The sequence below is a fragment of the Oreochromis niloticus genome, linkage group LG15, assembly GCF_001858045.2.
Source record: "Oreochromis niloticus isolate F11D_XX linkage group LG15, O_niloticus_UMD_NMBU, whole genome shotgun sequence".
NCBI lineage: Eukaryota > Metazoa > Chordata > Actinopteri > Cichliformes > Cichlidae > Oreochromis > Oreochromis niloticus.
The window spans coordinates 32,740,395-32,763,358 of record NC_031980.2 but is presented as its reverse complement, the minus strand read 5'-3'; the positions used below and the strand labels follow the sequence as shown (position 1 = coordinate 32,763,358).

At 41.0% G+C, this 22,964-nt stretch overlaps 2 protein-coding genes across 3 annotated transcripts; both read left to right on the top strand.

The window, feature by feature from the left end:
* Positions 1 to 1,674: 1,674 nt before the first annotated feature.
* On the top strand, positions 1,675 to 7,408 carry LOC100705867 (mediator of RNA polymerase II transcription subunit 26). Of its 2 annotated transcripts, none has more exons than XM_005453990.4 (3): positions 1,675 to 2,048; positions 4,095 to 4,172; positions 4,280 to 7,408. In XM_005453990.4, the coding sequence occupies exons 1-3, from the start codon at positions 1,977 to 1,979 to the stop codon at positions 5,855 to 5,857; spliced, it is 1,728 nt and encodes a 575-aa protein (XP_005454047.1). In that variant the 5' UTR covers positions 1,675 to 1,976; the 3' UTR covers positions 5,858 to 7,408. The 2 variants fall into 2 exon arrangements, with proteins under 2 accessions (XP_005454047.1, XP_003449116.1); XM_003449068.5 differs by having other exon boundaries at positions 1,677 to 2,048; positions 4,098 to 4,172.
* A 1,285-nt stretch (positions 7,409 to 8,693) lies between these two features.
* On the top strand, positions 8,694 to 21,180 carry slc35e1 (solute carrier family 35 member E1). Its single transcript, XM_003449018.5, has 6 exons — positions 8,694 to 9,132; positions 11,033 to 11,103; positions 16,173 to 16,310; positions 17,021 to 17,146; positions 17,230 to 17,475; positions 17,970 to 21,180. The coding sequence occupies exons 1-6, from the start codon at positions 8,805 to 8,807 to the stop codon at positions 18,201 to 18,203; spliced, it is 1,143 nt and encodes a 380-aa protein (XP_003449066.1). The 5' UTR covers positions 8,694 to 8,804; the 3' UTR covers positions 18,204 to 21,180.
* Positions 21,181 to 22,964: the final 1,784 nt, after the last annotated feature.

Below are 22,964 nucleotides of genomic sequence, written 5' to 3'. Positions count from 1 at the left end.
CAGTTTCTGGAGATGTTATGGTGACCAAAAACCAGCAAACTGTCCTCATGCAGCAGCTCTTCATCTGAAAAATCCATCGTCTCTGTGTACTTCTAGTGACTCAAACTGTGGGTGAGAGCCTCATCTAATCCACAAGTAACTTGCCAGACGTGTGAGAAGACACTGAAGTGGTTGTTATCGCCTCCGAGCGGGCTCGACACAGCCAGCAACAATCAGGGTTTTATGTCGTTCCTCCTTGGCATTGTGTTAACCCACCTGAATGTTCCAGAGCCGTCTGCTTTACAGAGGTGCTCACATTTGCTGATGATCAGATAATCAACTGCGTTTGATTATCAGCAGTTGGCTGCTAATTGCCCTCTTAATTCCAGTGGAAGCAGCAAGGGTGGAGTTAGTTTTAAAAGGAATGTATCTGTTTTGGAAAACATGAAAATATGTGCATTTTTAAATAGTAAAATATAACTATCATAAAGCTGACCCCAGCTTAAAGAGATTAGATGTTTTGGGGAAAAGATTTAGTTTAACAAAGCAAACATGTATCAGTCTTAATCTGAAGAAAACTGAAGCAATCGTGTGTTTATAAAATTAAGAAATCTCTTTAAGGGTGTGTCCATGACTCTTTTCTGTTTTCCTTTCTCAGCAACTGCTGATTTAATCAACTGCAAGCTCGGCCTGTCTATTAGCAGAGAACTGAGGAGGTTTGATGAGGAGGTTGTTTTTGGTTATCAACTATGGCAACATCATGTTCTCATTTATAAACAGTTTATGCGCAAGGTTCTTAAAATTTACAGTGTATTTTTTAGTTAAAATATCCACGTGTATTTTCCACAATCATTTTTAGTGAATAAGACTTGTTTTGTATGGTGAGATTTTGATGACAGGACCATCCCTAACAGAAGAGATATCATCAAACGTGGCTCCAACGTCAAGCTTCAGTTTCAAGTGAACTGGAAGGCACCTTGATTTATTAGTGAGATGTGGAGGACATTCAGACGAGACAAAAATATGAATTTGGTATCATTAAAGGATATTTTTGTGTATACAAATTTTAACTATGGAGTCCTTTTATATACAGCATAGTCTCGCTTTCTATCTTTAAATTTATTAGACCACGGCCTAGTATAAGGTTTATTACACAGATGCCCTAAATGAACAGTATTGGTCATTTCCAATTTTTATGCTTCTGTCATGATTAATCCAACAGAATGTATTTAATGGTAAAATATAATTATTGAAACAGTAAAGCACAATATTATTGTCATTATTATTAGTAGTAGCAGTTAATTAAGATACGTTAAGATACAAAATACAGATATTTACTTGCATTCCTGCTTAGAAAAAATAGTTTTAGTGGTTGAATGTTATGTTTTATTAATATAATTCCTGAGTTCTAAGAGAAGCCCTGTGTGCCGATGAACACCGGCTCACTGGATTTACATGAATACAGTTTCTTATGATTGAAATAAATAATACAGTTTTTTCTTTTAAACTCATTTCTTGATAAATTTCCAGAATATGTATATATCCTTGTTTTAACGACAGCTGCTCTAATCGATTTGTTAGGAGGGGTTTTATGGACAAAACCACCTTTCCGGTTTTATTGTCTTTCTTTCTTTTTTTGTTGAATTTACAGCTTGCTGCGAGCACGTGGACTTGACGCGGGTCGAAGCCGGTTACGTAAAGATTTCCCACAATGCTCTGCTGCCTCACAAAAAGCTCGGTGAGAAGGCCGAGAAGGAGGCGGCTACCAGCCGAGGGGGTAGCCGATTCCCGGAGAGGGTGTTCTGTCTCCTGCAGCCCGCGGTACCAAACAGGTGAGGGTGGCGATCGGAAACAAAGACAGAAGCATCATAAAGCATGATGCCCGCTGCTTCGGGGGAGCTTCCGTCGGAGTTGTGAGTGTCGGCGGGTTTCCCATCACCGGCTCTTCGGGGGATTCTGCTGTCTGTCTCCGTCCTGACCCGCGACACCGCCAGGCGATGACAGCGGCTACAGCCACTCCGCAGGTGATGAGAGACCGGCTGCTACAGGCCATCGACGGCCAGAGCAATGTGAGTATGTCCGCTGGTTTTAAGCGGAGCGAACTGGGTGGAGAAGAGCAGACAATGGTGGTCGAGCCGGTGGCCTCGAGTCGCTATAGGGGAACTGACAGAGTGGAGGCATTCAGCGTCTGGACACTTCGTATTTGCTTGCTAATTAGCTGGCTAACGTCTAGTTAGCGAAAGTGAGTGATGAAGCAGGCGTGCCAGAGCCCGGTTAAGTGGATGCTGACGACAAATGTTGATGTGGGCAAGCGAAATTGTGTGCACTTACAGTAGAGTTCATCAGGACAAGAGAGGGGGACGTGCTGAATGTAGTGCAAGTTTCCTTTAGCGACAGAGGCTCTGCAGAGAGGAGACCTCCAGCAGGGCTCAGAGGTTTGTAACGCCTTTATCTAAGATGACCCCGGGATTACTTTAGGTGTGTTACAGCAGTATAAACAGCCAAGCCGAGTTAGGCAGCAACCAACAAACCATGTATGGCTTCTCAGTGAGCTACCCAGCACCAGCGACCATTACAAACAAATGGATTCAGAGCTGTTGTTGTTTACAGTGTCATTTAAATACTCCTAGTGTGTTACTGCTGAGTGTCCAACACATGCCTGATTATCCACAACAGAATTCCCAATAAGTGGGGTGTCAACATAAGGCCCAGGGGCCAGAATCGGTCAGCAAAGATTCCAATCCGGCCAAACTGGATGGTTTTGGAAAATATGAAGGAGGGCTTTTAACAGTTTTTTTCACAAGTTTTACAGCTTGTCCTGCTGATAAAGCACCTCCCCTGTTGTCATTCGTACTACACCTAAAATAATTAAGGTGGTTGCCTGGTGGAGGGTGAACGATCTTTTTCTGTAATTTTAGACATGCTGACAGGTTTCTTTCATTTACTGCAGCAGCATTTCTTTATTAAATGGGATTAAATGTGTAGCTAAACAGTGACAGAAAGAGAAGTTTCACTGGTTTGGCCCGCTTTAGATCAAACTGGGCTGTGTGTGGCCCACAATGTAAAATTATTTTGACATCCGTATCTACAACTTCTTATTTCAACATGCCCACCTGCAGTCATGCACTACTCTCTGTGACATCCTGCCAGAAAGCCTTGAAAAGCCCAGCATCCCACACACAGTTTACACCTGATTTATGCTTCAGCAGGAAATCAATGCTGTAACCTGATGTGCACCTCGCAAGAAATGTAACTACACGTCGGCTGACATAACTATTGCCATTGGCCTGTTCAGAAGCGTCGCCTGGGTATAACGAATAATAATCATAGGTTCAGTATAAAGATTCACAAATGTTGTCAGACTGCTGAAACTGCTTGGATGGATGTGAGAGAATGTACAAAGAAAAGCTTGCCACCAAATAAAACTGACCACAACAAGGAGAATTTTCCACTAGGAGGGAAAATTACTTTCTATCGGCTGGCACGAAATATAAAACACCGGGAGACGACCACACTGTAATTGACACATAATGCAAACGCAAGAGCAGAACTGACCGTCATACTGCATCAATCAGAAGTCAGGGCTTGTGGTCCGCAGTGGTGTAACATCGAATTACAGATGCTTGTATTACATTTTTGCCAACGACTCCTCACTCAACATTTTTCGATTGAGGGTTTTTTAATGTCTGTTATAGGTTTGATCGCAGGCACACTACAGCTAGAGCTGGGCTTTGGCTTTGCAAAGGAAATCCTCCACTGCGACATATGTTAACCAATAACCACATTGTTGATCATTGCAGAAGTGGCTGCAGATTAAAGACAACAATCATCTGAATACGTGAGCTTTCTACTATTTTGGTGCACTAAAACAGGACATTTGCATGCTTTCTCGTTTTGACAAACTGAGCCCGAAACTAGTAAATGTTTTCTAAACGTACAGGTGCACATTTGAAAGTTTATTCAAATGATTTCTCGACCTTTTAATAAGTTCTTTTCTTCCCTTCTGAAGAACGTGTTTGGTGGAGTGGCAACATCTAGATACAGACATGTCTTCCTTTAATGCTGTTTTTGTGATCTCTCAGTATTTTTGTATATAATTGGTCTTTCTTTTCCAGCAGATATGCAACATGGTGGTCGTCGTGGAGGTGATCTCCTTTTTGGAGAAATATCCTATCACCAAAGAGGCACTGGAGGTAAGTTAGAACATGTGCCATCACCAAATAAAGCAATCAAATGCAGCTTTTTAGCAGTCAAGTTGCATCCGCTGTTAAACAATCATCAATCTTATCTCCTCTTTTAGGAAACCCGCCTGGGCAAGCTCATCAACGACGTCCGGAAGAAAACCAAAAACGAGGACCTTGCAAAGAGAGCCAAGAAGCTTCTGCGAAACTGGCAGAAGCTAATCGAACCAGGGAAGGTTGAGGTGTTGTCAAAAGGCGGCACCGGCACGTCGTGGTCTTCCATTGGCGGTGCTCATCCTTGCATCTCTGCTCCAGCCGCCAACCCACCGTCGGGTAAAACGGGCCCAGAGTTGAAGAACAGAAACGACTTCAACAACTGTTCCCTGAGAGTGGAAAAACTGAGCAACAGGAAACGCAAGGGCGAGCAGAAGGAAGGACCGATTTTACCAGCAAAGATACCCAAAATGACTCTTAATGATAAAATCCAAAACTCAAAGCAGCTGCAAACCAATGGAATTGGTGCCGGCGCAGAAATTTTTGCAGATATTCGTGCACATCAGTCTTTGGACAGGGACATTCCTGAGGCTTTGGACAACGACAAGCTAAATAAAATTCCTGTTCATGCTGTAAAGCCTCACTCAAATTTCCCGGGATGCAGCAAGCCTCCTAGCACTTCCTCTTTGCTAAAAGCATCAGTTCTGCAGCAGCAAGCCAGACAGGAGCCAGCTGCCTCTGGGGGAAAGTGTCGACCCAGAAGCCCGCGCTGTTCCTTGCACAGTCCTCAGACTCTAAAACAGGAAGCTGTTGTAAAACAAACTGCACCCCAAGCACAGAGTATTCCTGGCCCCAGCGTGAGACCTGGGACTGTAGACAACTCTGGGCTCGGGCTGCCTCCTCAGGCTTTCAGCGCATCTGTTCAGGGTTTTCACACCGACGGTTCAGGGTCTGCTGATTTGGACTCTCACCGCCTGCCTCCTAGTATGTCTCTCCACGGCTCCACTGCCACCCCCTGCAGTGGCGTGGAGAGTCTGGAAGATGAGGGTCCTTCTTTTAATACAGGGAAAAGAAAAAGACAGAAGTACAGACCTAAGGATTACTCGGTTAATTTAGAAGGGCAGACTGTAGAAGACAGAACAAAACCAGTGAGGTTAAAAGACCGGAGGCTGACGTTCGATCCCGTAACGGGGCAGATCAAAACCTCCTTCCAGAAGGATTCTTTCCCAGAGGGCGAGGTCAGACCGAATAACAAACCTGAGAATAACTGGTCAGAACAGCCGAAGCAAAATCCGCCAGTTCCTCCCAGTCCTTTCCAGCAGACGGACTGGAAAGAGCTGTCGAGGAGCGAAATCATCCAGTCGTACCTTAGCCAGCAAAGCAACGTGCTGACGTCGTCGGGCGCACACACCCCCGGCGCACACTTTTTCATGTCAGAGTTCCTGAAGAAGGAGGAGCACCAGAGCAAAGATGCTAAGAAAACACACACGCTGGTTTCAGACTCGCCACCTAGAGAGATCCCTGGAGTCAGCAGAGAGGTGAACGGTAAAGACCTGAGCAGGTTACACACACAGCACTGGTCCGGGGTAAATGGTTGCTATGACACAATGGGTAAATGGTACGACTGGACCGAGTGCATCTCCTTGGACCCGCACGGAGATGAGAGCAGGCTGAACATACTGCCCTACGTCTGCCTGGATTGAAACTGAAGGCAGGTCGGTAAATGAGACGTTGATCCTTGCCTTCGCTGCGCAGCAGAGCGGGCCGGGATGCGTGAAGACTCTTCTTCACCGTGTATGCTGCTGTTGGAGTAAATACGCTGCCTGCTCGAATGTTTCTTGGAGCACAGGAGGTGTAATCAGTGTTTTATTTTTAAAAAGTCTGAACAAAACGTGAGGACTCTGCGAAGGGGAAAGGCTATGCATCTTTGACTGTTTAGATGTCAATGTTTAACAAGTGTACAGAGTGAGTTTACAAAGCAGGGAGACAAGCAGCTCTGATACCCACCGAGTTTATATACTAGAGAGGAGATTAACTATAAAGATGCATTTTATACATCTTAAGTTATCTTATTCTATCCACATGCCTCACAGAATGTGACTTTATTGCATTTCATGCTGTCATTCATAGTTTTTTATTGTTATTATTTAATTTTTATGCATTAACTGACTAAATCAGGTTTGTTGCTTCTGTCAGCAGGCAGTAGCACGATACATAATTGGAGCATTTGTTCATGGTTTTTGAACAAAGCGTTTGGGCTCTTAAAAATTAAAACTGCTGCTTCCCGCAGCCGCACGCCTGCCTCTCCTTGTAACTTTTAGCAGACTGAACCGACGGATCGGTTTTAAAACATTTGAATATTTTTCTTGTTTGCTCTTTAATGTGATGTGAAACTTCCAGATGTGACCACGTTTTGTGGTGGGGGGGGGGGGGGAGAAGGCTTGCATACAAGCTGATAGAGAAATGTGCTGTTATGTATATTTATTTACATATTGAGATTTGCATACATGTTTAAGCTGTATTGAATCATCTTGTTAGTTTGTTTTTGTTTTAATTTTTTTTGTTCCAAGCCACAACAGTGAGGCTGCTATGCTGTTGTGTGATCTCCAAGACACCTACCGTCACAGGAACTAACAAAAATGTGGCTTTGGCTGTTTTGGCGGGCGTTTATCAGTCTGTAGGCAAATGCTGTCAAAGCGGCGACGTCACAGTAGTGCAAGACTTTACAGATGTGTAGTTGACATTAAAATGAGGGGCCAGATTCATTGATGGTTTGTGATTTGACAACAATTTGGCATCTCAGCTGTTGCAGTGTCATAATAGGGTTAGGAATCAGTTCACTAAGTGACATTCCAGACTTTACCTACTGATCCATCAACATGCTGTACTTTACACACTCAAATAACACATCCTGATACTGTGTACCTTTTATTTTTTGGGCTTGCCTTTTCCCTTTACTGTGTATTAAGGTTGTAAAATATGAATTGGCACGGCAGAGCAGATTATGCTACCAGCTTGCATCCTTGTACTGTCAGGAAGAAGTGAGAAATAAATTGACATGCTGGATAATACTTAATAGCATTCCTTTAAATATTATTTGCCTTATGGAAACCCGCGTTTTCCCTAAAGACAGAGCCTTAGTGAATGTACAGGTATGATCCTTTTGTGTTCATTTGAATGCAAAAGACAATATATTTGCTACCTAGTCCTTTTCAATGGACATGTAATGTGTTAATAAAAAGAAATTGAAGGAATTGTTATGTCATTTTTTTAACCCCCCCCCCTTATACCCACACTCACTCCCTTTTTTTTCTCCCTTTTTTAAGGGCTCTGCAGTTACTGATGTTCCTGACAAATTAAATCCAGAACAAGATCAGTACTGTCTCTGCATGTAAATCACTTATCTACATTTCCATTCATCCCCAGGAGAAACGATTTCCATGATATTTTCATAATATAACTGGACAGTTCCAAATAAAATTAACTGATACTGTCCTCTATAAATGGAAAGGAACTGATCTGATTCATCATTTAGTTTAAAAAAAAGGCAACTGATTCTCCTTTTTTTCCACACAATGTCAAAAAAAATCTTGGTTACAAGAATTTGCTACGTTTTCAGTTTGGCACCAGATTTTTTTTAAGACATTTTTTTACACTAAAGTAATATACTTGTACTGTACTTAGTCGCAGCTCTAAATACAGCCTTTAAAAGTCGTGTGAAATTACCATACATTGTGTTAGATGGCCTGACAATGACTTTGTATGAATCTTCAAAAATCTGAATGTTCAGTTCCCTTTTTAAACACGAACAGTCTGAGACTGCATATTTCTAGCAAGGCTTAACATCTACATCAGGGCTGGGCAGTTAATTTTTCCAATTTTTCCTGAGCTCAGATCTCCTCACAATTAATTTTATATCTTTACAAACTGATAGTGTCAATGATGGTCATTAACCTTGTGACAATAAAAGAGAAAAGGCTGAGACTGACAGTTATACTGGCTTTTTACAATAAACATGTACAATAATGGGCTATGTTTTAAATGTCTATTCTCAGCGTGACTGTCCTTTTTGATAAAGGCAAAGAGCTGTGTTTGTTTTAAAGTTTTAACCAGAGTTATAATAGTTTTGTATTTTTTGAAATTAGCTTTTATTTTATTTCATTTTGACTTCTTGTTTTTAATTTAGTTAGTTTCCAGAGTTGCGTTTGTTTCAGTTTAGTTTTTATTGTTTGAAAATGTTCAGTCTTTTTAATTATTTATGTATGGAGGCCATATGTCAGGGGCAAGGTTTAGAAAAATCAATCCAGGTATTGCAATAAAAACACTGAACTTTTTGAAAGCACTTAACTCACAGTCTCATCCAGAATCTCAATAAACACGACAATCAATGCCTCATCAGGGAAGTTGTAAGAAAGAGCTTTTTAAACCAAACCAACAGATACTAAAGTTAGTTATTTAACCTTGGTTTGAACAAGTATTTACTGATCTGAGCTGTACATTTCCGCTCACGGTGAATATCTTTCGACGCACACCGATGTCTTTTATTTTGAAGGGTACGACCGGAAGCGTTCGCGGCTGTGCGTGTGACGGATGAGCAGCACTGCCCCGGTGCATCCACGCCACCGGTGACTCGTCACTCCGCGCTGGAAGATGGCTGCGGTGCAGCGGACCCCGGTCAGGGAAGGGATCCGGATAGTATCGCTGTGTGTGTGCTGGTACACGGTCAGCTCGGGGGGAAATGTTGTCAACAAAATCATCCTCAATGGATTCCCGTACCCGGTCACGGTCTCTCTCTTTCATATCATATCTATCGTCGTCTTCCTCCCCCCGCTGTTGCGGGCTTGGGGAGTCCCCAAAACAGAACTACCCAGCAGGTACTACTGGTGGTACATCCTGCCTTTAGCTTTCGGAAAATACTTCGCCTCCGTGTCGGCTCACTTCAGCATATGGAAAGTGCCCGTGTCGTACGCGCATACCGGTGAGTACAGCGGCTTTGTGTTCATTTTAATGCACCGCCACCTGGAGCCTGTCAGCCGGGGTAACTTGATGATGTGTCCGTCCTGTCAGCTGGTGTTAGCTTCGCGGCTAACGCAGGGCAACTGGCGGCACGGGCATTTAACCAGGCTGTGGGCCCCACGTAGAGTCTGTGTACTGTAGGTCTTGTTTTAATGAGGCTAATTAATCTCGCTTCGTGTCCTTTTAATATAAACTAATTAGCTTTCGACTCTCCAAAGAATTACTAATGAGCTGCTGTTTGCTAGCTTCATAGCTAAGGGGGAGGGTCCATTAATGAGCCGCCGTGCTTCCCTAAGTTAGATGTTAAACCACCGTATAACATGCGAGCCTCTGCAACCTTTTTTTTTTCTCCTTTAACAAGCTGAAGTGACATTTTTGTGAGGGTACCTGCTGAGAAATGTAAAAAAACCAAAAACGGCTAATATCAAAACATAGTCCTTTAAATATTGTTATTCAGCTGAAAGAAGCGAAAGCCACTATATAAAAGTGTAGGAATACTGTTGCTAAAGTAAAGGAAATATTAAGATCCGACTGTGATTATGTTGCACCCAGGAAATGTACACCAGGCTGCTTAATCTATAAAAATGTATCATAATAATACTATCATTTCACTAATCTGAATGTTTTCTTAGTCCCTGTCTTAAGGGGCAGGGCCATTTGGCACTTCCAGTACAAAGCATGAAAAACAGAGTTATTATCTGTTGCTAATTTCCAACCCTTGTTTCTGGTTGGACTTTTACAACCATATTATACAAGCACAATGGATTTACAGCATATAACTGTATAAAACCACAATATACTCTACATGCAAAACTAAAATAAATGCACATGTAAGAAAAATATAATGTAAGATACATAAATTGAAGTATGAATACTAATACTAATCCCTTGTGATTCAGATTTCTTCCCTATTCTTTTTCTTTTTCCTTTTTTTTGGCAAATAAAAGGTGAACCTTCTCATTTAATAGGACTGCAAATTACAGCCCCCAAAAGAACTATATATAGTTGATCTGCATTTTTAAGAAAAAAAGCAGGAAGCATGTGCCTCCTATCCTGTGACAACTAAAGATGGAAATACACATGTTAAAACCTACTCAAGTTCAATTCAAATATCTCCCGTGGTATTTATCAACTGCACCTTTTTGAACTACTTTCACCTTTTGCATCTATTGTGTCATTAAAAGATTATTCCATTCATTTAGTTTCCACTGACTCCTTGAACTGGTTGTGGCAGATGAATTCCATTAGCTCTGGTTTCTCCACTCTCTTATTACCTGCAGTTTCTGCAAGTTAGCAACACATGTTGATTTTCTCATTAATTGTACCTTCAAACTCCACAGCACTATAATCTAGTTACAAGTTCCAACTTGAAGCAACTCTGAAAGTCTTAATTTTATTTACTTATTTCTGTATTAACTTTAGCAGATACTTAATGACAACTGATTTAGAGCAAGTCTGTAAATAAAATGTCGCTGTAAGATATCTTTATCACCTCTGACCTGAGTTTTGGAGCCATGGCAGTTGCATCAGTGTTTTTACTTTAGGAATGAGCTTCTAACCTTGTGAACCTACACAATGATCATTCTATGTACTTTGTGTGACGCCAGTTCTGAGCGCTACTCTGGTATTGTTCTTCAGGGGAAAAAAACCCATAGTGATAAACCGAGTTGCGTTTTAGTCTGTGTTTAAATGATGCAAGTGCAGTCGAGGGAGTTGCACAAACCCCAGGTTTGTGACCGGTTGGATGTTTGACAGAGGCGTGGGAGTAGCTCTGATGTACCGTGCCTACTTGCTGCTGTTAATAGTTCATGTTTGTTCAAGAAAAAAGAAACTGACGTCGTTCCTTGTCATGTCTTTTACAGTCAAAGCTACAATGCCAATATGGGTTGTGCTGCTGTCGAGAATTATCATGAGAGAGAAGCAGACCACAAAGGTGAGTAGGTTGAACATGGCTAACTACAAGGCCTGCTCTGTCTGAGACTCAGCAGTGGTGATGTGGCACAGTGCTGCTGTGTCTGTCCTGGATCTCATATTACAGCCATCTGTAGGGGCTTTTGTCCACAAAGTTGATGAAACCTTCTGAGGGAGGGTGGAGGTCAGAGAGGAAGGTGGGCTTTTTTTTTTTTCTTACACCAGCTGACCACACTCACCTAATAAATTCCCATTTAACCCCCCACTTCTTCTGTTATTTAGACAGTTGGGTTTGGGGCCATGCATACCACATCACCGTGCATTAGCAGTACATCAATTGGTAGTTCAACTCATATCAATTAAATGTATCTTGGAGTGCATTGCACTGCAAGGTTGCATTAAGGCTTTTTGTTAGCTTTTTATCTCAGTCTGTGAAACAATAAATTGTTGCACTTTAATATCACAATTAAAATGATTGAACTGCACTGCAACTAAAGATTATCTGCATTGTTAATTCTTGCCATTCACCGAGTGCACTTTGAAATGTGAGACAGTAGTGGTGAGCCATAGCAACTACAAATATTCAAAATGAAGATTCTGGAAGCAATTTCTGTTCAGCATTTAGTTTTACTTTTTCTTCTTTCTTTTTTAAAATCCAAAGCATAAATTCAGAATCGACCGGTTAGCGTTTGAGCACGAGTGATGCCTGGTTCATCTTTTGCACTCGTTGTGGAAGGCAAAGAACAAACTAGTAGGACACTTGTGGAGTGCATCCTCCAAATAAAAGGAGCTGAATCCCCTCCAAACTGTAACTGCTGTTACCATTTTTTTGTGCTGCACCTTCCCACAAAGTCTCACTGACAGACACACAGCAATGATTAAAATAGTTTGGTGCAGGAATCGCCCCTCCCTCATGATGAAGTATACACAGCTCTTAATAATAAACAAAGCATGATTGGAATGTAGGAGTACAGTAAGCTGTCAAACTGTTGATTATAATGTGGGAGTTATCCTGGTGTTCTTAATGTCATGACGTTTTTAAGTAGTTAGTTGTTTGGTTGATGTGTCATATACACACATTAGTGCTGAGCTCTTATTTCCTTAGAAAAATATAAAGCTGCATTGACTTTGATCAGACTTGTATTAAATTAGAGTTAAATCAGAAAACTCCCTTCCTGAAACACCGATCAAGTTTCTTATATTCCTTCATCAAATAAAATGTCTTTATATTCAAAAGAAAAGATCCACTTTAAGACTATTTTAAATTCTATTATCAGTAAAACTACTTGAGCTCCGTCCTTCAAGTGTTTTAAATGTGAATGTGGACTCTCTGGAGTGCAGCTTGCAGACATAGAATAATGGATGCTTGAAAAATTTTCGAATATTTGGATCTGTTATCTCTGGCAGCAGATTTGAAGGTCTGTAGAAACCATTATAATACACATTGTAATGGCACCCAGCACATGTCCTGTCTTCCTATTGGAAAAACAAACTTTTTGCAGGGATATGAAGGTGCATAAATCAAACTAAAATCTTGGGCTCTGCCTGCTGTACATAAATATGAGTATTTCAAAAATTCATAATGGGAACATTAGAGGAAATACCTTCAAAACTTTTTATGTAATAACAACAGAAGCCGGCTCTTAAGAAATATTAATTTTGATTTAGTACACGTTGTCTTACCTGGGGAATATCACACTGAACTTGGATATAAAAGTGTGTGTGTTTCATTCTATATTCAGGCTTTAATATCTGTGAAACCAGTCACTTAATTGTAATAGTTTTAATGAATGTTATATGCCTTGTATATATGAGAATAAATATACTGTCAGTCCCCTACCTGGAAAACTTGTTTCCATATCTGCTGTCTGAGATCAGACACTCCTGAGAGTCTACATTCCTAGACCTGAAGTACCAGATATTTACCCTATAACATCTAAAGAACCCAACTCTAGTAGGCTGACCCTGATCTATTTTGCCCAATATCACAAATCCCAGAAATCCTTTCATGTGTAGCATGCATTTACTGACTTTAGACTGAGCTGTCAATTCAGTTTCAGTTCATTTCAATCCAATGTTATTTCTATAGCACCAAATGACGACAACAACAGTGACCTTTATACTGCAAGAACATACAATAATATCTAGAAACTCCCAACAACCAGGAAGCTCTTGGCGACAGTGGGAAGGAGAAGGGGAAGACGGGTGTGTGGTATAGAGCCAGAATGCATCACTTTCATTTTAATAGTTATTAAAACAGTTCTTTAATAGTTATTAAAATGCAAAGTGATGTGTAAACACACAGTGAGTAAATAAGACACACTAAGTGCATCATGGGAAGCTCCCAGCAGCAGGGGAATATGGTAGGATTCAGGTTGACCTTGTCCCCAACTATATGTTTTATCAAAAAGGGAAGTTTTAAGCCTAAACTTAAACATAGATGCAGTGTTCAAAACCTAACTGGATCCATGGCAACGAAATGTTTACACAGAGTTTGCGTCATGTGAAAGTCTTCAGAGTCTGAGATCAGCACGTAATGTTTATCTTCCAGTTCAGTGTTGAGATGGGAGGCAACATGGCTCCGATGACCTCTTACTATGTGTGAGAACTGAAGTTGTATGAGAGAGTATACGTCTCATAAAACACTTTATCAGTGTATAATGTTTAAAACATGGACTTTAATTATGTTTATGGTTATATTTTAGGTAATGTTGGTAGACTACATGATATTGGATGAGTTTTATGTGGAGAGCACATTGGGAGCACAGTGCAATGCAGTCCACTGCAACACCACTGTGGAGTGTAGTTTAAGCTTTAGTCTAAATCTTCAAAATAATTTGGAGCACCTGAATTAGGACACAAATCTGGGCCTTTACCAAAATAGAAAACTCCTCCCTGAAGGTTCAAGGTTGTCCCCACTGTATATTTTTGTGATGCCAGTAAGTAGACCTGCATCTTTTTCTTTTTTCTTTTTTTTGGATGCACCTGCACTTTTGATGTGTTATCAGAAGTTAACTTTTAACATGAGGGTGTTTGAACAAGTTTTTACTGGGAACTGTTTCCTTGTAGTGCATCCGGTTAAGAGACTGGTTAATTATTAAACAACACATTAATGGAGCTAGTTTAGGTATGTTGTGCTGCAGCAGTTCAGTTTGGGTCACAATAATACTAATGGAAATTTTGGGGGGTTCAGCTCAGTTGGAGGCTGTCTTATTGGTCTTGTGCATATTGCTCATGTGAGACAAAGAGTGGTTTGATAGCTTGGGAGCATTTATTTGCTGCTCAGTGTTGAGGTTTTTTTTGTTTTAGTTTCAGAGTGGTTGGTTGGGGGCTGAGTGGGTGAGTGTGTAGGTGCACAAGTGGGTTTCATAACAAGTGCTGGTCGCTGTATTTCAGGATGCAAATGAATCTGTAGATGAGCTGTTCTCCTCAAGTGTGTGGCCAGGCAGAGTTACCAGGTTCAGCTGCACACTCTGGACTAATCACTGTGCTGAAGTTGAAAAATACAGCTTCATGTTAACATGAACACACATTAATGTGAAATGATGTCTACTTGTGTAGTTTAGCAACCATTTTTTGAAATTTTCCACTTTACGTTATCTCATTATTTCAGGGGGTGAAAATGTGGTCATGTTTGGGTTTTATTAATTCAGTGTTGGAAATGTCGCTTCACATTTTCTCTGAAGTGCTGTCCAAAGTAACACTAACCACTGTTTATCCACTCATATGAAAGAATTTTTACACGACTCCATGCACTACATGCTTACTGCTTTCATAGGAGTTAAGAGGATAAGTAGCAGCTAGGAGCTACTAATTAAATGCACTTGATTAACTCATCATCATCAGTGTGACCGCCTCTATAAAAGCAGTCGTTTGGTGGTCTGGTGTTTAATACAATGCAAAGGCTTTCCAGGAGTGGATGTCCCACCAGAATTACCCCAGTAATGTTAACAAAACACTGAACAAGTATGACTTGTTTGGAACGTTTCCCAGGAGAAAGAAATTTAAGGCCCAACTTACAAAGTTACATCTAAACAAACTGCAAGGCTTCTGGAACAGTGTCCTTTGGAAAGACGAGCCCAGAGTGGAGATGTTTGGCCATAACGCACAATGCCACAAGCACGGTGGTGGAGCAGTGATGGTTTAGGCCTGTTTTATAGCCACAGGAGGGCAACAATAACCATGAACCAAGGCCATCTGTCTGACAGCTAAAGCCAGTCCCAAACTGAGTTAACAGGCAGAATGACTGAAAAAGGAAACGATCAAGTTATTGCATCATGCAAGTCAAAGTCAAGACCCCAACCTGACTGAAGTGCTGTGCATAAACAAAAAACCACACACCTCAATTAAGTGAAGCAATGCTGTAAAGAAGAACAAATTCATCCACAACCATGTGAGAGACTGATAGTCATACAGAAAACAGTTACTTTTAATTGTTGCTATTAAAGGTGGTTCTATAAGCTATTAAATCATGGAGTATAGAGGCCTGTGAAACATTTTTTCACATCACTGTATCATTAGGGGGCACCAAGCTGCTCACATTCTTACTCATATGGCTGCAATTACTACTTTCTTTTTTCAGTTCATCTACAAAATGTATTCACTAACAGCTCAATCAGTGAATCATTTGGATATTATGAGACAACTGAAACGTTCTACTTGTTTTTTTAAAATTCGATTTTCTTATTTTCAAGGAGAGAAGTCAAAGTTTCACCAGCAGTTCAGCCAAAACAGATATTTATATATAAACATGTGTCATCTGCAGACTTTGAGTTTGTTCCTGATAAGCTACAGGCATTACTGCCAGCAGTACATCGGCACAGTTTCTCATGGGAAATACTTCTGACTCTCTCTATGTTACTGTTACTGTCTGTTAGACCATTATATCGATTGGATGCGTATTTATGAATGAATTTAAGCAGTTCATTGATTACAAACATGGTTGCTAATTTATTTTTATAAACCTGCCATCTTTGCTGGAGAGTGCAAAATATTTCCTGCAACCTGAAAAGAAATTTCCTAAATGTGTTTCCTGAGATATAAGTAATGAAAGTGTTATTTTTTGAGAGTTTGTGCTTTGTGTGGTCTTAGGTGTACATATCGCTCATTCCCATCATTGGTGGGGTGCTGCTGGCCACAGTGACCGAGCTGTCCTTTAATATGACGGGACTAATCAGCGCTCTGGCTGCCACGCTCTGCTTCTCACTGCAGAACATCTTCTCCAAAAAGGTAATCTACCCTCATGTTGCTGTGTGCCACGTGTGCTGATCTGCCGATTTTTTTTTTTTTTTTCTCTGAAAAATGTCCAAATGAACCAGCAGACATTGTTAGAGACTTCCTCTTTTTTCATTCAAATCATAGCCACAGTTTAACCGCCACTTTTTGAGTCTCAAAGGGGGAAAAAAGTCAATGTAGGATCTCCTTCTCTTAGCTGTGGTTTCCTTCCTCATATGGCACATTAACAGAGAGGAAATGAAAATGCGCTCAAGGGATTAAATAACGCACCATTACATTTTTTTGAATGTCTAATCTGCCGAGGAAGATTGTCCTGTTGCATACAGACAACTTCACAGGATTTTCCTCCAGCATCCCAGTGGCACGACCAGTCTGCAAAATCTCCAAACCTGTGGTTCCTTTTTTGTAGGCTTGGGTGCGTTAGCTGGATAAAGGTTTTGTGATGACATGGGATTGCTCACAATAATCAGTCGGCGTGACCAAGTCTCACATGTTATCAAAAAAGCAGCTGTAGTTTTCTTAACAGATAAAAGCTCTTCCCAGATTGGGCCAATAATAGAGTGGTGTGTAATTAAATCCCTTGAGTGTATAATAAAGAAATGGATATTTCTGAAAATGTGCTGAAATGCTTACAGAGTTCTTTATATCAGCTTAAACACACATTAACAGAGTTGCAGTCTAAGGTTTTATTTGTGTTTTTAAAGGTGTTGCGTGACACGCGGGTCCATCACCTGAGGCTGCTGAACATCCTGGGCTTTAACGCTGTGATCTTCATGCTGCCCACCTGGGTTCTGGTGGACCTCTCTGTGTTTCTGGTGAATGGAGACTTGGTGAGTAGCAGTAAGAGGCTGCCGTGAACTAGAGCCGTCTCGGTGATTGTGAGCTATACCTGACGTATCTCCTTTCCTCTCAGACGGATGTCTCGGGATCCATGAGTACCATTATCCTGCTGCTTATCAGTGGGTTCTGCAATTTCGCTCAGAACGTCATCGCCTTCAGTATACTCAACATCGTCAGCCCGCTCAGCTACGCCGTCGCCAACGCCACCAAGAGAATCATGGTCATCAGCATCTCGCTGCTAATGCTGCGAAACCCCGTCAGTTTGACAAATGTCCTGGGAATGATGACGGCTATCGTCGGAGTCTTCCTTTACAACAAGGTCAGTCAGTCCGAGCGAAAGTTCATTATAAAAATGTACATTTAATCCATTAAGGCACGATGCGACATGCAAGTGCTTCTGTTGTTTAAACTGGATGTGATGCGAGCCAGCCATATGTCATTGTTGTCAAAACACACATGCTATAAATGATTTCACCTTTCTTACGTCGTGGTGTAAGAGAAACATACAAACATTGCACTTAGAGTTCAGGGTCTGGAACTTGCTCTGTCTCTAAGTGATCTGCTTCTCTTCCAGCCCCCAAGTCCACTTACACTCCTGTCCTTGTTTATTTTCAGTCCGCAGACTGCTTTGCTTTCAGCCTTAAAGGACTTCTTCCATTAGTTTTACCATCAAATCCAACTTGAGCCGCTTTCCTTTTTTGCACTCGTTTATCTTCTTAATGAAGCATTTTGACCTACGCAGTCAGTTCAGGTGATCCAACATTTAAAACCTCATTGATTTCAAGTCTTTTTGCTCTTGTCCTGTGCCAACAGGCCAAGTATGACGCTAACAAGGAGAAGAAGCTGCTGCCGAGCTCCAAACAGGACCTGATGTCCTTTGACAACCCAGCGCTGGAGAAGATCCAGGCCAACGGGTCAGTGCCTTTCCCCCACAGCCCGGAGCAGCAGGAGCAGCACAGCTGGAACCACGTCCTGACTGACCACTTCCAGTACAGCCGGCAGACCTACACAACAAACTACAGCAGCAACCACCAGTATGTGGTGTAGAGGACTCGTCCTCACTCTGGTAGCTGTCATAGACATTACTTTGTGTAGCCCGGCAGCTCAGAGGCAGGTCTCAATCACCTGGAGACGGAGGCCTGTTTGTGCTGAAGAAAGAGGTGTCCGACATCACGGGCCAGTCATGTGACCTCTCCCACCCCTTCTCTCTCCCTGTCTAAACTTCATTTTAAGTCAGCTTTGGTGTAGGTCTTTATTTATTTCTCTGGTACCGACTGAACGCGACGGTTAGAATCTGTTTATATCGGCCAGTTTCAGACACGTCGGTAACAGATGATGTGCCACAGCCAGCAGGTATATGGAAGGTAGCTGGAAAACGATCTCCACACGACTGTTTGCAGATGTTTGATTTTTGTTTTCACTACCAGCCATAACGTTCTAGTTTGTTTACTTTAAGAGGAAAGGATGTCATCTGTAACCATCACTGTGAATGTTGACGTGCACCGAATTATGAGTCTGTCGTGTCTTTTAGTTCAGTCAAGATCCTTAAAATATTTAGGTTTTGGCATTTCATGTCTTTTTTTTCTCTCTCTCTTTAAAATTTACTTGAGACAATGTGGGGAGATACAAACTGTTGAGCTAGTCATCAGTGAATAAATTTCAGCCTTAATGCTGATGGGAGTTCTTGGGAATATAGTGGGTTTTGCAGGTTTGATCTGATATTGTGATTGGCAATGTTTTCAGCACCAAGTGTGAGTCATTCATTCTTTCTGTCCAGATTGAAACATATCAACAATCCAGATAGGTTGCAATGATATTCTATATAGTTAAAAACCTCACAGAGCCTCTAGCATGGCCGCAGACTGTATACATGCAATCGATATCCACACTCCCACTAATAGAATTGCCCAATTAGGAAAAATGCTCCAAATTAAAAGCGGAGGAGTCCATTGATGTTCATAAACGTTTAATAAAGTCAAACTCTTATGAAAACCACATCGTTGAACGAAGAGCGAGACCATTTCTGTTATCTAGAAAGGTCAGTGACCTCTTTCAGATCTGTGCTTCTCCCCGGTGAAACAGAAAATAGTTTACTGTATTATTTGTTGGAATAAACGTGGCTCAGGAGGTAGAGCGGGTCGTCTACTAATCAGAAGGTTGGTGGTTCAATTCCGGCTGCTCGTCAAAGTATCCTGAACACACCGACACTCCAGTTTGTGTGTGCGTGGATGTTAGCTTAGAAAAAGCTCTTGTATGATTGTGTCTTTGAATGGGTGAGTAAGGCCTAAAATTAGATTTACATAACAAAAGATGTGCAGCTTCATACATGAAGGATGTATTTGTTTCTTCTGTATCCCACCACATAAAATATAATAGAGGTATTTTTGTTGTCATGGAGACTTTTTTTTTTTTTGGTTTATTGGTATTTATCAGTCTGCGAAGCTTCAAGCTTTGGTTCAAGCTTTATTGAACCAAAAGCTGCTCTGTCATGTTTCAGTTTTTAAAAACGAAACGCCGTGTCGAGTTTGCACGTCTTCAAACGACTTCATGCGTTTTCTTTTCATTTGTCAACACTGGCGTCATAGAGTCACTGGACAGAGGTTCGGATTGTGCAATGAAAGATTCACCTGTAATTTCAGATGGGCTTTCTATCGTCACTACTGATTGCATTACTGAGCATCTCTGTAAAGTGCAGGAAGTGGTTTTTTTTGACTCTGTTGCTTTCGAATCGAGCACCGGTTGTGAGCTTGTTTTGTTTTTTGTTTTTTTGGGAGGGGAGTATTAATTAAATGCTGTCACAGTATTCAGCGATTGGTGGGTTTTCCCCCACCACAAACCAGTGTCTGCAAAACTTGTCTTTTTACTCCTTTCTGGATTCATGGGGGGAACTAGCTATTAACTGCCACCATGTTATATTATTTTTTATTAAATTACATACTGAAATTTAAGTCCTCTGAAATAATTCATACACTGAATAATCAGAAATGTTGCAATACAACCAAAACTCGCTGTCCATTGTTTTTGAATATGTTTGTGTGTTGTTCTCTGTTGTTCACTTTGAGGCTGTCTGTTGTTTGTGTTGGCCTTCATGACATTTCCCACACCGCAAACGGTAAACATAAATAAAAACAAACAAAGTGATGAATTCAAACTCCTGTGACTTCAGCATCCCTTTCAACTGTTAGATTTAATCGTCTCAGCCTTTATCTACCGAGTAGCATAGTTTCAGTTTTGCATCCAATGGAAAAATGACAACATTGACAAATCTGAAATGTTTCAGTCTTGCAAGATGCACGGGCATGATTTTAAATCTACAATAATGCATATGTAAATTGGTTTTGCAGACAACAGGAGGGAACTCTTCACCCATTAAGAAAATGACTCATCTTCTCCTTATTAGACTGGTGCAGTAATTCACAGATCTCAGATGGGAAGTGTCGTATTAGATGAAGAGCCAAGAAAATTTCAGAAGTGTGATTTACAAAGAAATTGACACAATCGCGTCACGGTTCAAGAATATTTTGCTTCCAGTCACATGCAGAGTGCAGCTAACAGTTTTAGACCATCTCGCCTTTTCTTTGTTTTTTTTTTTCTTCACTTCTTTCCTCCTGTTGCCAAAAGAAAGGGTGTAATCCTTCTGATGCCGACGAGCCACCAGAGAGAGGCCTTCAGTCAGCTCGGCCCCAAGTTGTGGAATTCTTAAACGATAACGCGTAGGACACGTGGACGGTTGGTGCCAGCTCTGTTTCCAAAAGTGGGAGAAAGTTTGAAGGACGACTGATTTTAAATGTCCTCTCTCTGTCTGTCGTAAAGCTTTTTAATGGGATGTAAATGTTGACTAGAAAGAAAAGGGGGAGAATACTTTGTAAAACTTGTATAATTATTTTTGTCTCTTCAATCTCTAGACAGAATTTTTACTTAACTAATGTTTTTAGATTTTTATTTATGGTGTCTGTGTACAGAAATGTTGTACAGGGGGTGCACAGTCTTGTCTGCTTAAATAAATATATAATTGAAGACTCAAGATGTTTGTGTTCTCTTAACTGATAAATGTTTGATAAAAGAAGTATGAATAATGAATAGTATGAATAAAAATCCTAGTATAGTAAAAGTGTTAGTAGCCAAATATTCTTTAAAGACTCCTGCAGTAAAAAGGTTTCTTTCTGTCTAATAAAGTTTAATTATTGATCATGTGTCTTGTAGTTAAGGATAATCATCTATTGCTTAAAGTGTTATAGAGAAATATATGTGATGTGAAACCACATCCCAAAAGTGCTGTGTTGGATTGAGATCTGGTGAGTCCAGTGAACTCACGGTCATGTTTAAGAGGCCAGTATGAGACGATTTGAGCTTTGGTGTGTTATCCTCTGAAGCGTATGCTTTACTCATGAAGGGATGGACACTGTCAGCAACGATACTCAGATATGGGGTGGCATTTAAGCGATGCTCAGTGGGTATTACTGGGGTCAAAGTGCACCAAGATCATATGCACCACACTATCACACCACCAGCAGCCTGAGCCACTGATACAAGCGGGATGATTCCATGCTTTTGTGTTTTTGATGCCTAAATCTGACCCGTCCATCCAAATACTGCAGCAGAAATTGAGATTCATCAGACCAGGTAATGTATTTCCAGTCTCCTGTTGTCCTGCTGCTGTATAAATCTGCCTCAGGGTTCAGCAGGTTTCATTCAGACGTGTTCTTCTACACACCTTGGTCATCTCGAAACATCTGTTCTCCTCTGACTTCTGGCATTAACAAGCCACTTACACTCAGAGAAACTCCCTCACTGGATGTTTCAAATCTTTGTGCAGGAAAATCCCAGCGGATCAGCAGTTTCTGAAACACGCTTAACGTCACTTAAATCACCTTTCTTCCCTGTTGGTGCACAGTTTCAAGTATCAGGTCCAAGTATCTTGATTATGTGTGTGCAGCGCTTAATTTCAGGGGACCGTGTATAAATCTAACAACATTTCAGTTGCTCTGTCATGTATATTTCTTCCTGGCCTCAGATGTGTGCTTCTACACCGAAAAACTTTCCAGTATCTCTGCCACTATTGTGCAGATAATATACAAAGTGGTGATGAATAAAATGGTGATTTGATATTTATTTAGGAGCTAAAAAATTATTTATCTCCCAGTTTCCCGAAGTCAAAACCACATGTTAATTATATATTTAAAAATATATATATAATATAATATATATATTTTAAAAGTCAGTTAGTTCCCCCTAGTGGGCATAAATTAATAATGCAGCACAAATGTCTATACTTTTAAGTAGAACTGAATGATTTACTTGAAGCTCCAAGTGTACGCCGTCATGTTTGTTTACACCAGACTATGTTTACAAGAAGTCGACATGGTAACAACAGGCACAGGTTTCTATTATGTGGCTCCACATGATCTTTCAGAAGAGGACGCACATCTGCAGCGTGTCTTTGTTGGGCACACAGAGCTCACTTTCTCCTCTTTCCTTGTTATGATGGATGCTGGCAGCCTCAGTTAGCCACCAGTGACAGCTCTTTAGTGTTTCTCTACACTGGAGTGCTGACTGTTAGCATTAAGGCGAAAGTGTTTTAGTGCTTACCTGCCTAGACGCAATGACTAATGACCTGATTTCCCTGCATCTGTCTTTTGGCGTGGTGGGTTCTTTTCTTTCGTTTTCAACGTATTTGTCATAAAGAAAGAGATCAAGTGGATGTGGTTTTTTCTTCTCTTTCATCCCATGTACTTTTTCTTTGTTGATGTGACCTGTTGATGTGACCTTTCATCATTTTCACTCATTGTGCCCATGAGTTCATTTCAG

What these genes read in the sequence shown, in the direction of transcription:
- LOC100705867 (XM_005453990.4), top strand. Translation starts at nt 1,977, where the DNA reads ATGACAGCGGCTACAGCCACTCCGCAGGTGATGAGAGACCGGCTGCTA. An exon ending in CCATCGACGGCCAGAGCAAT is followed by an intron (nt 2,049 to 4,094) that starts GTGAGTATGTCC and finishes TTTCTTTTCCAG; the next exon opens with CAGATATGCAACATGGTGGT. An exon ending in TCACCAAAGAGGCACTGGAG is followed by an intron (nt 4,173 to 4,279) that starts GTAAGTTAGAAC and finishes CTCCTCTTTTAG; the next exon opens with GAAACCCGCCTGGGCAAGCT.
- slc35e1 (XM_003449018.5), top strand. Translation starts at nt 8,805, where the DNA reads ATGGCTGCGGTGCAGCGGACCCCGGTCAGGGAAGGGATCCGGATAGTA. An exon ending in CGTGTCGTACGCGCATACCG is followed by an intron (nt 9,133 to 11,032) that starts GTGAGTACAGCG and finishes TGTCTTTTACAG; the next exon opens with TCAAAGCTACAATGCCAATA. An exon ending in AGAACATCTTCTCCAAAAAG is followed by an intron (nt 16,311 to 17,020) that starts GTAATCTACCCT and finishes GTGTTTTTAAAG; the next exon opens with GTGTTGCGTGACACGCGGGT.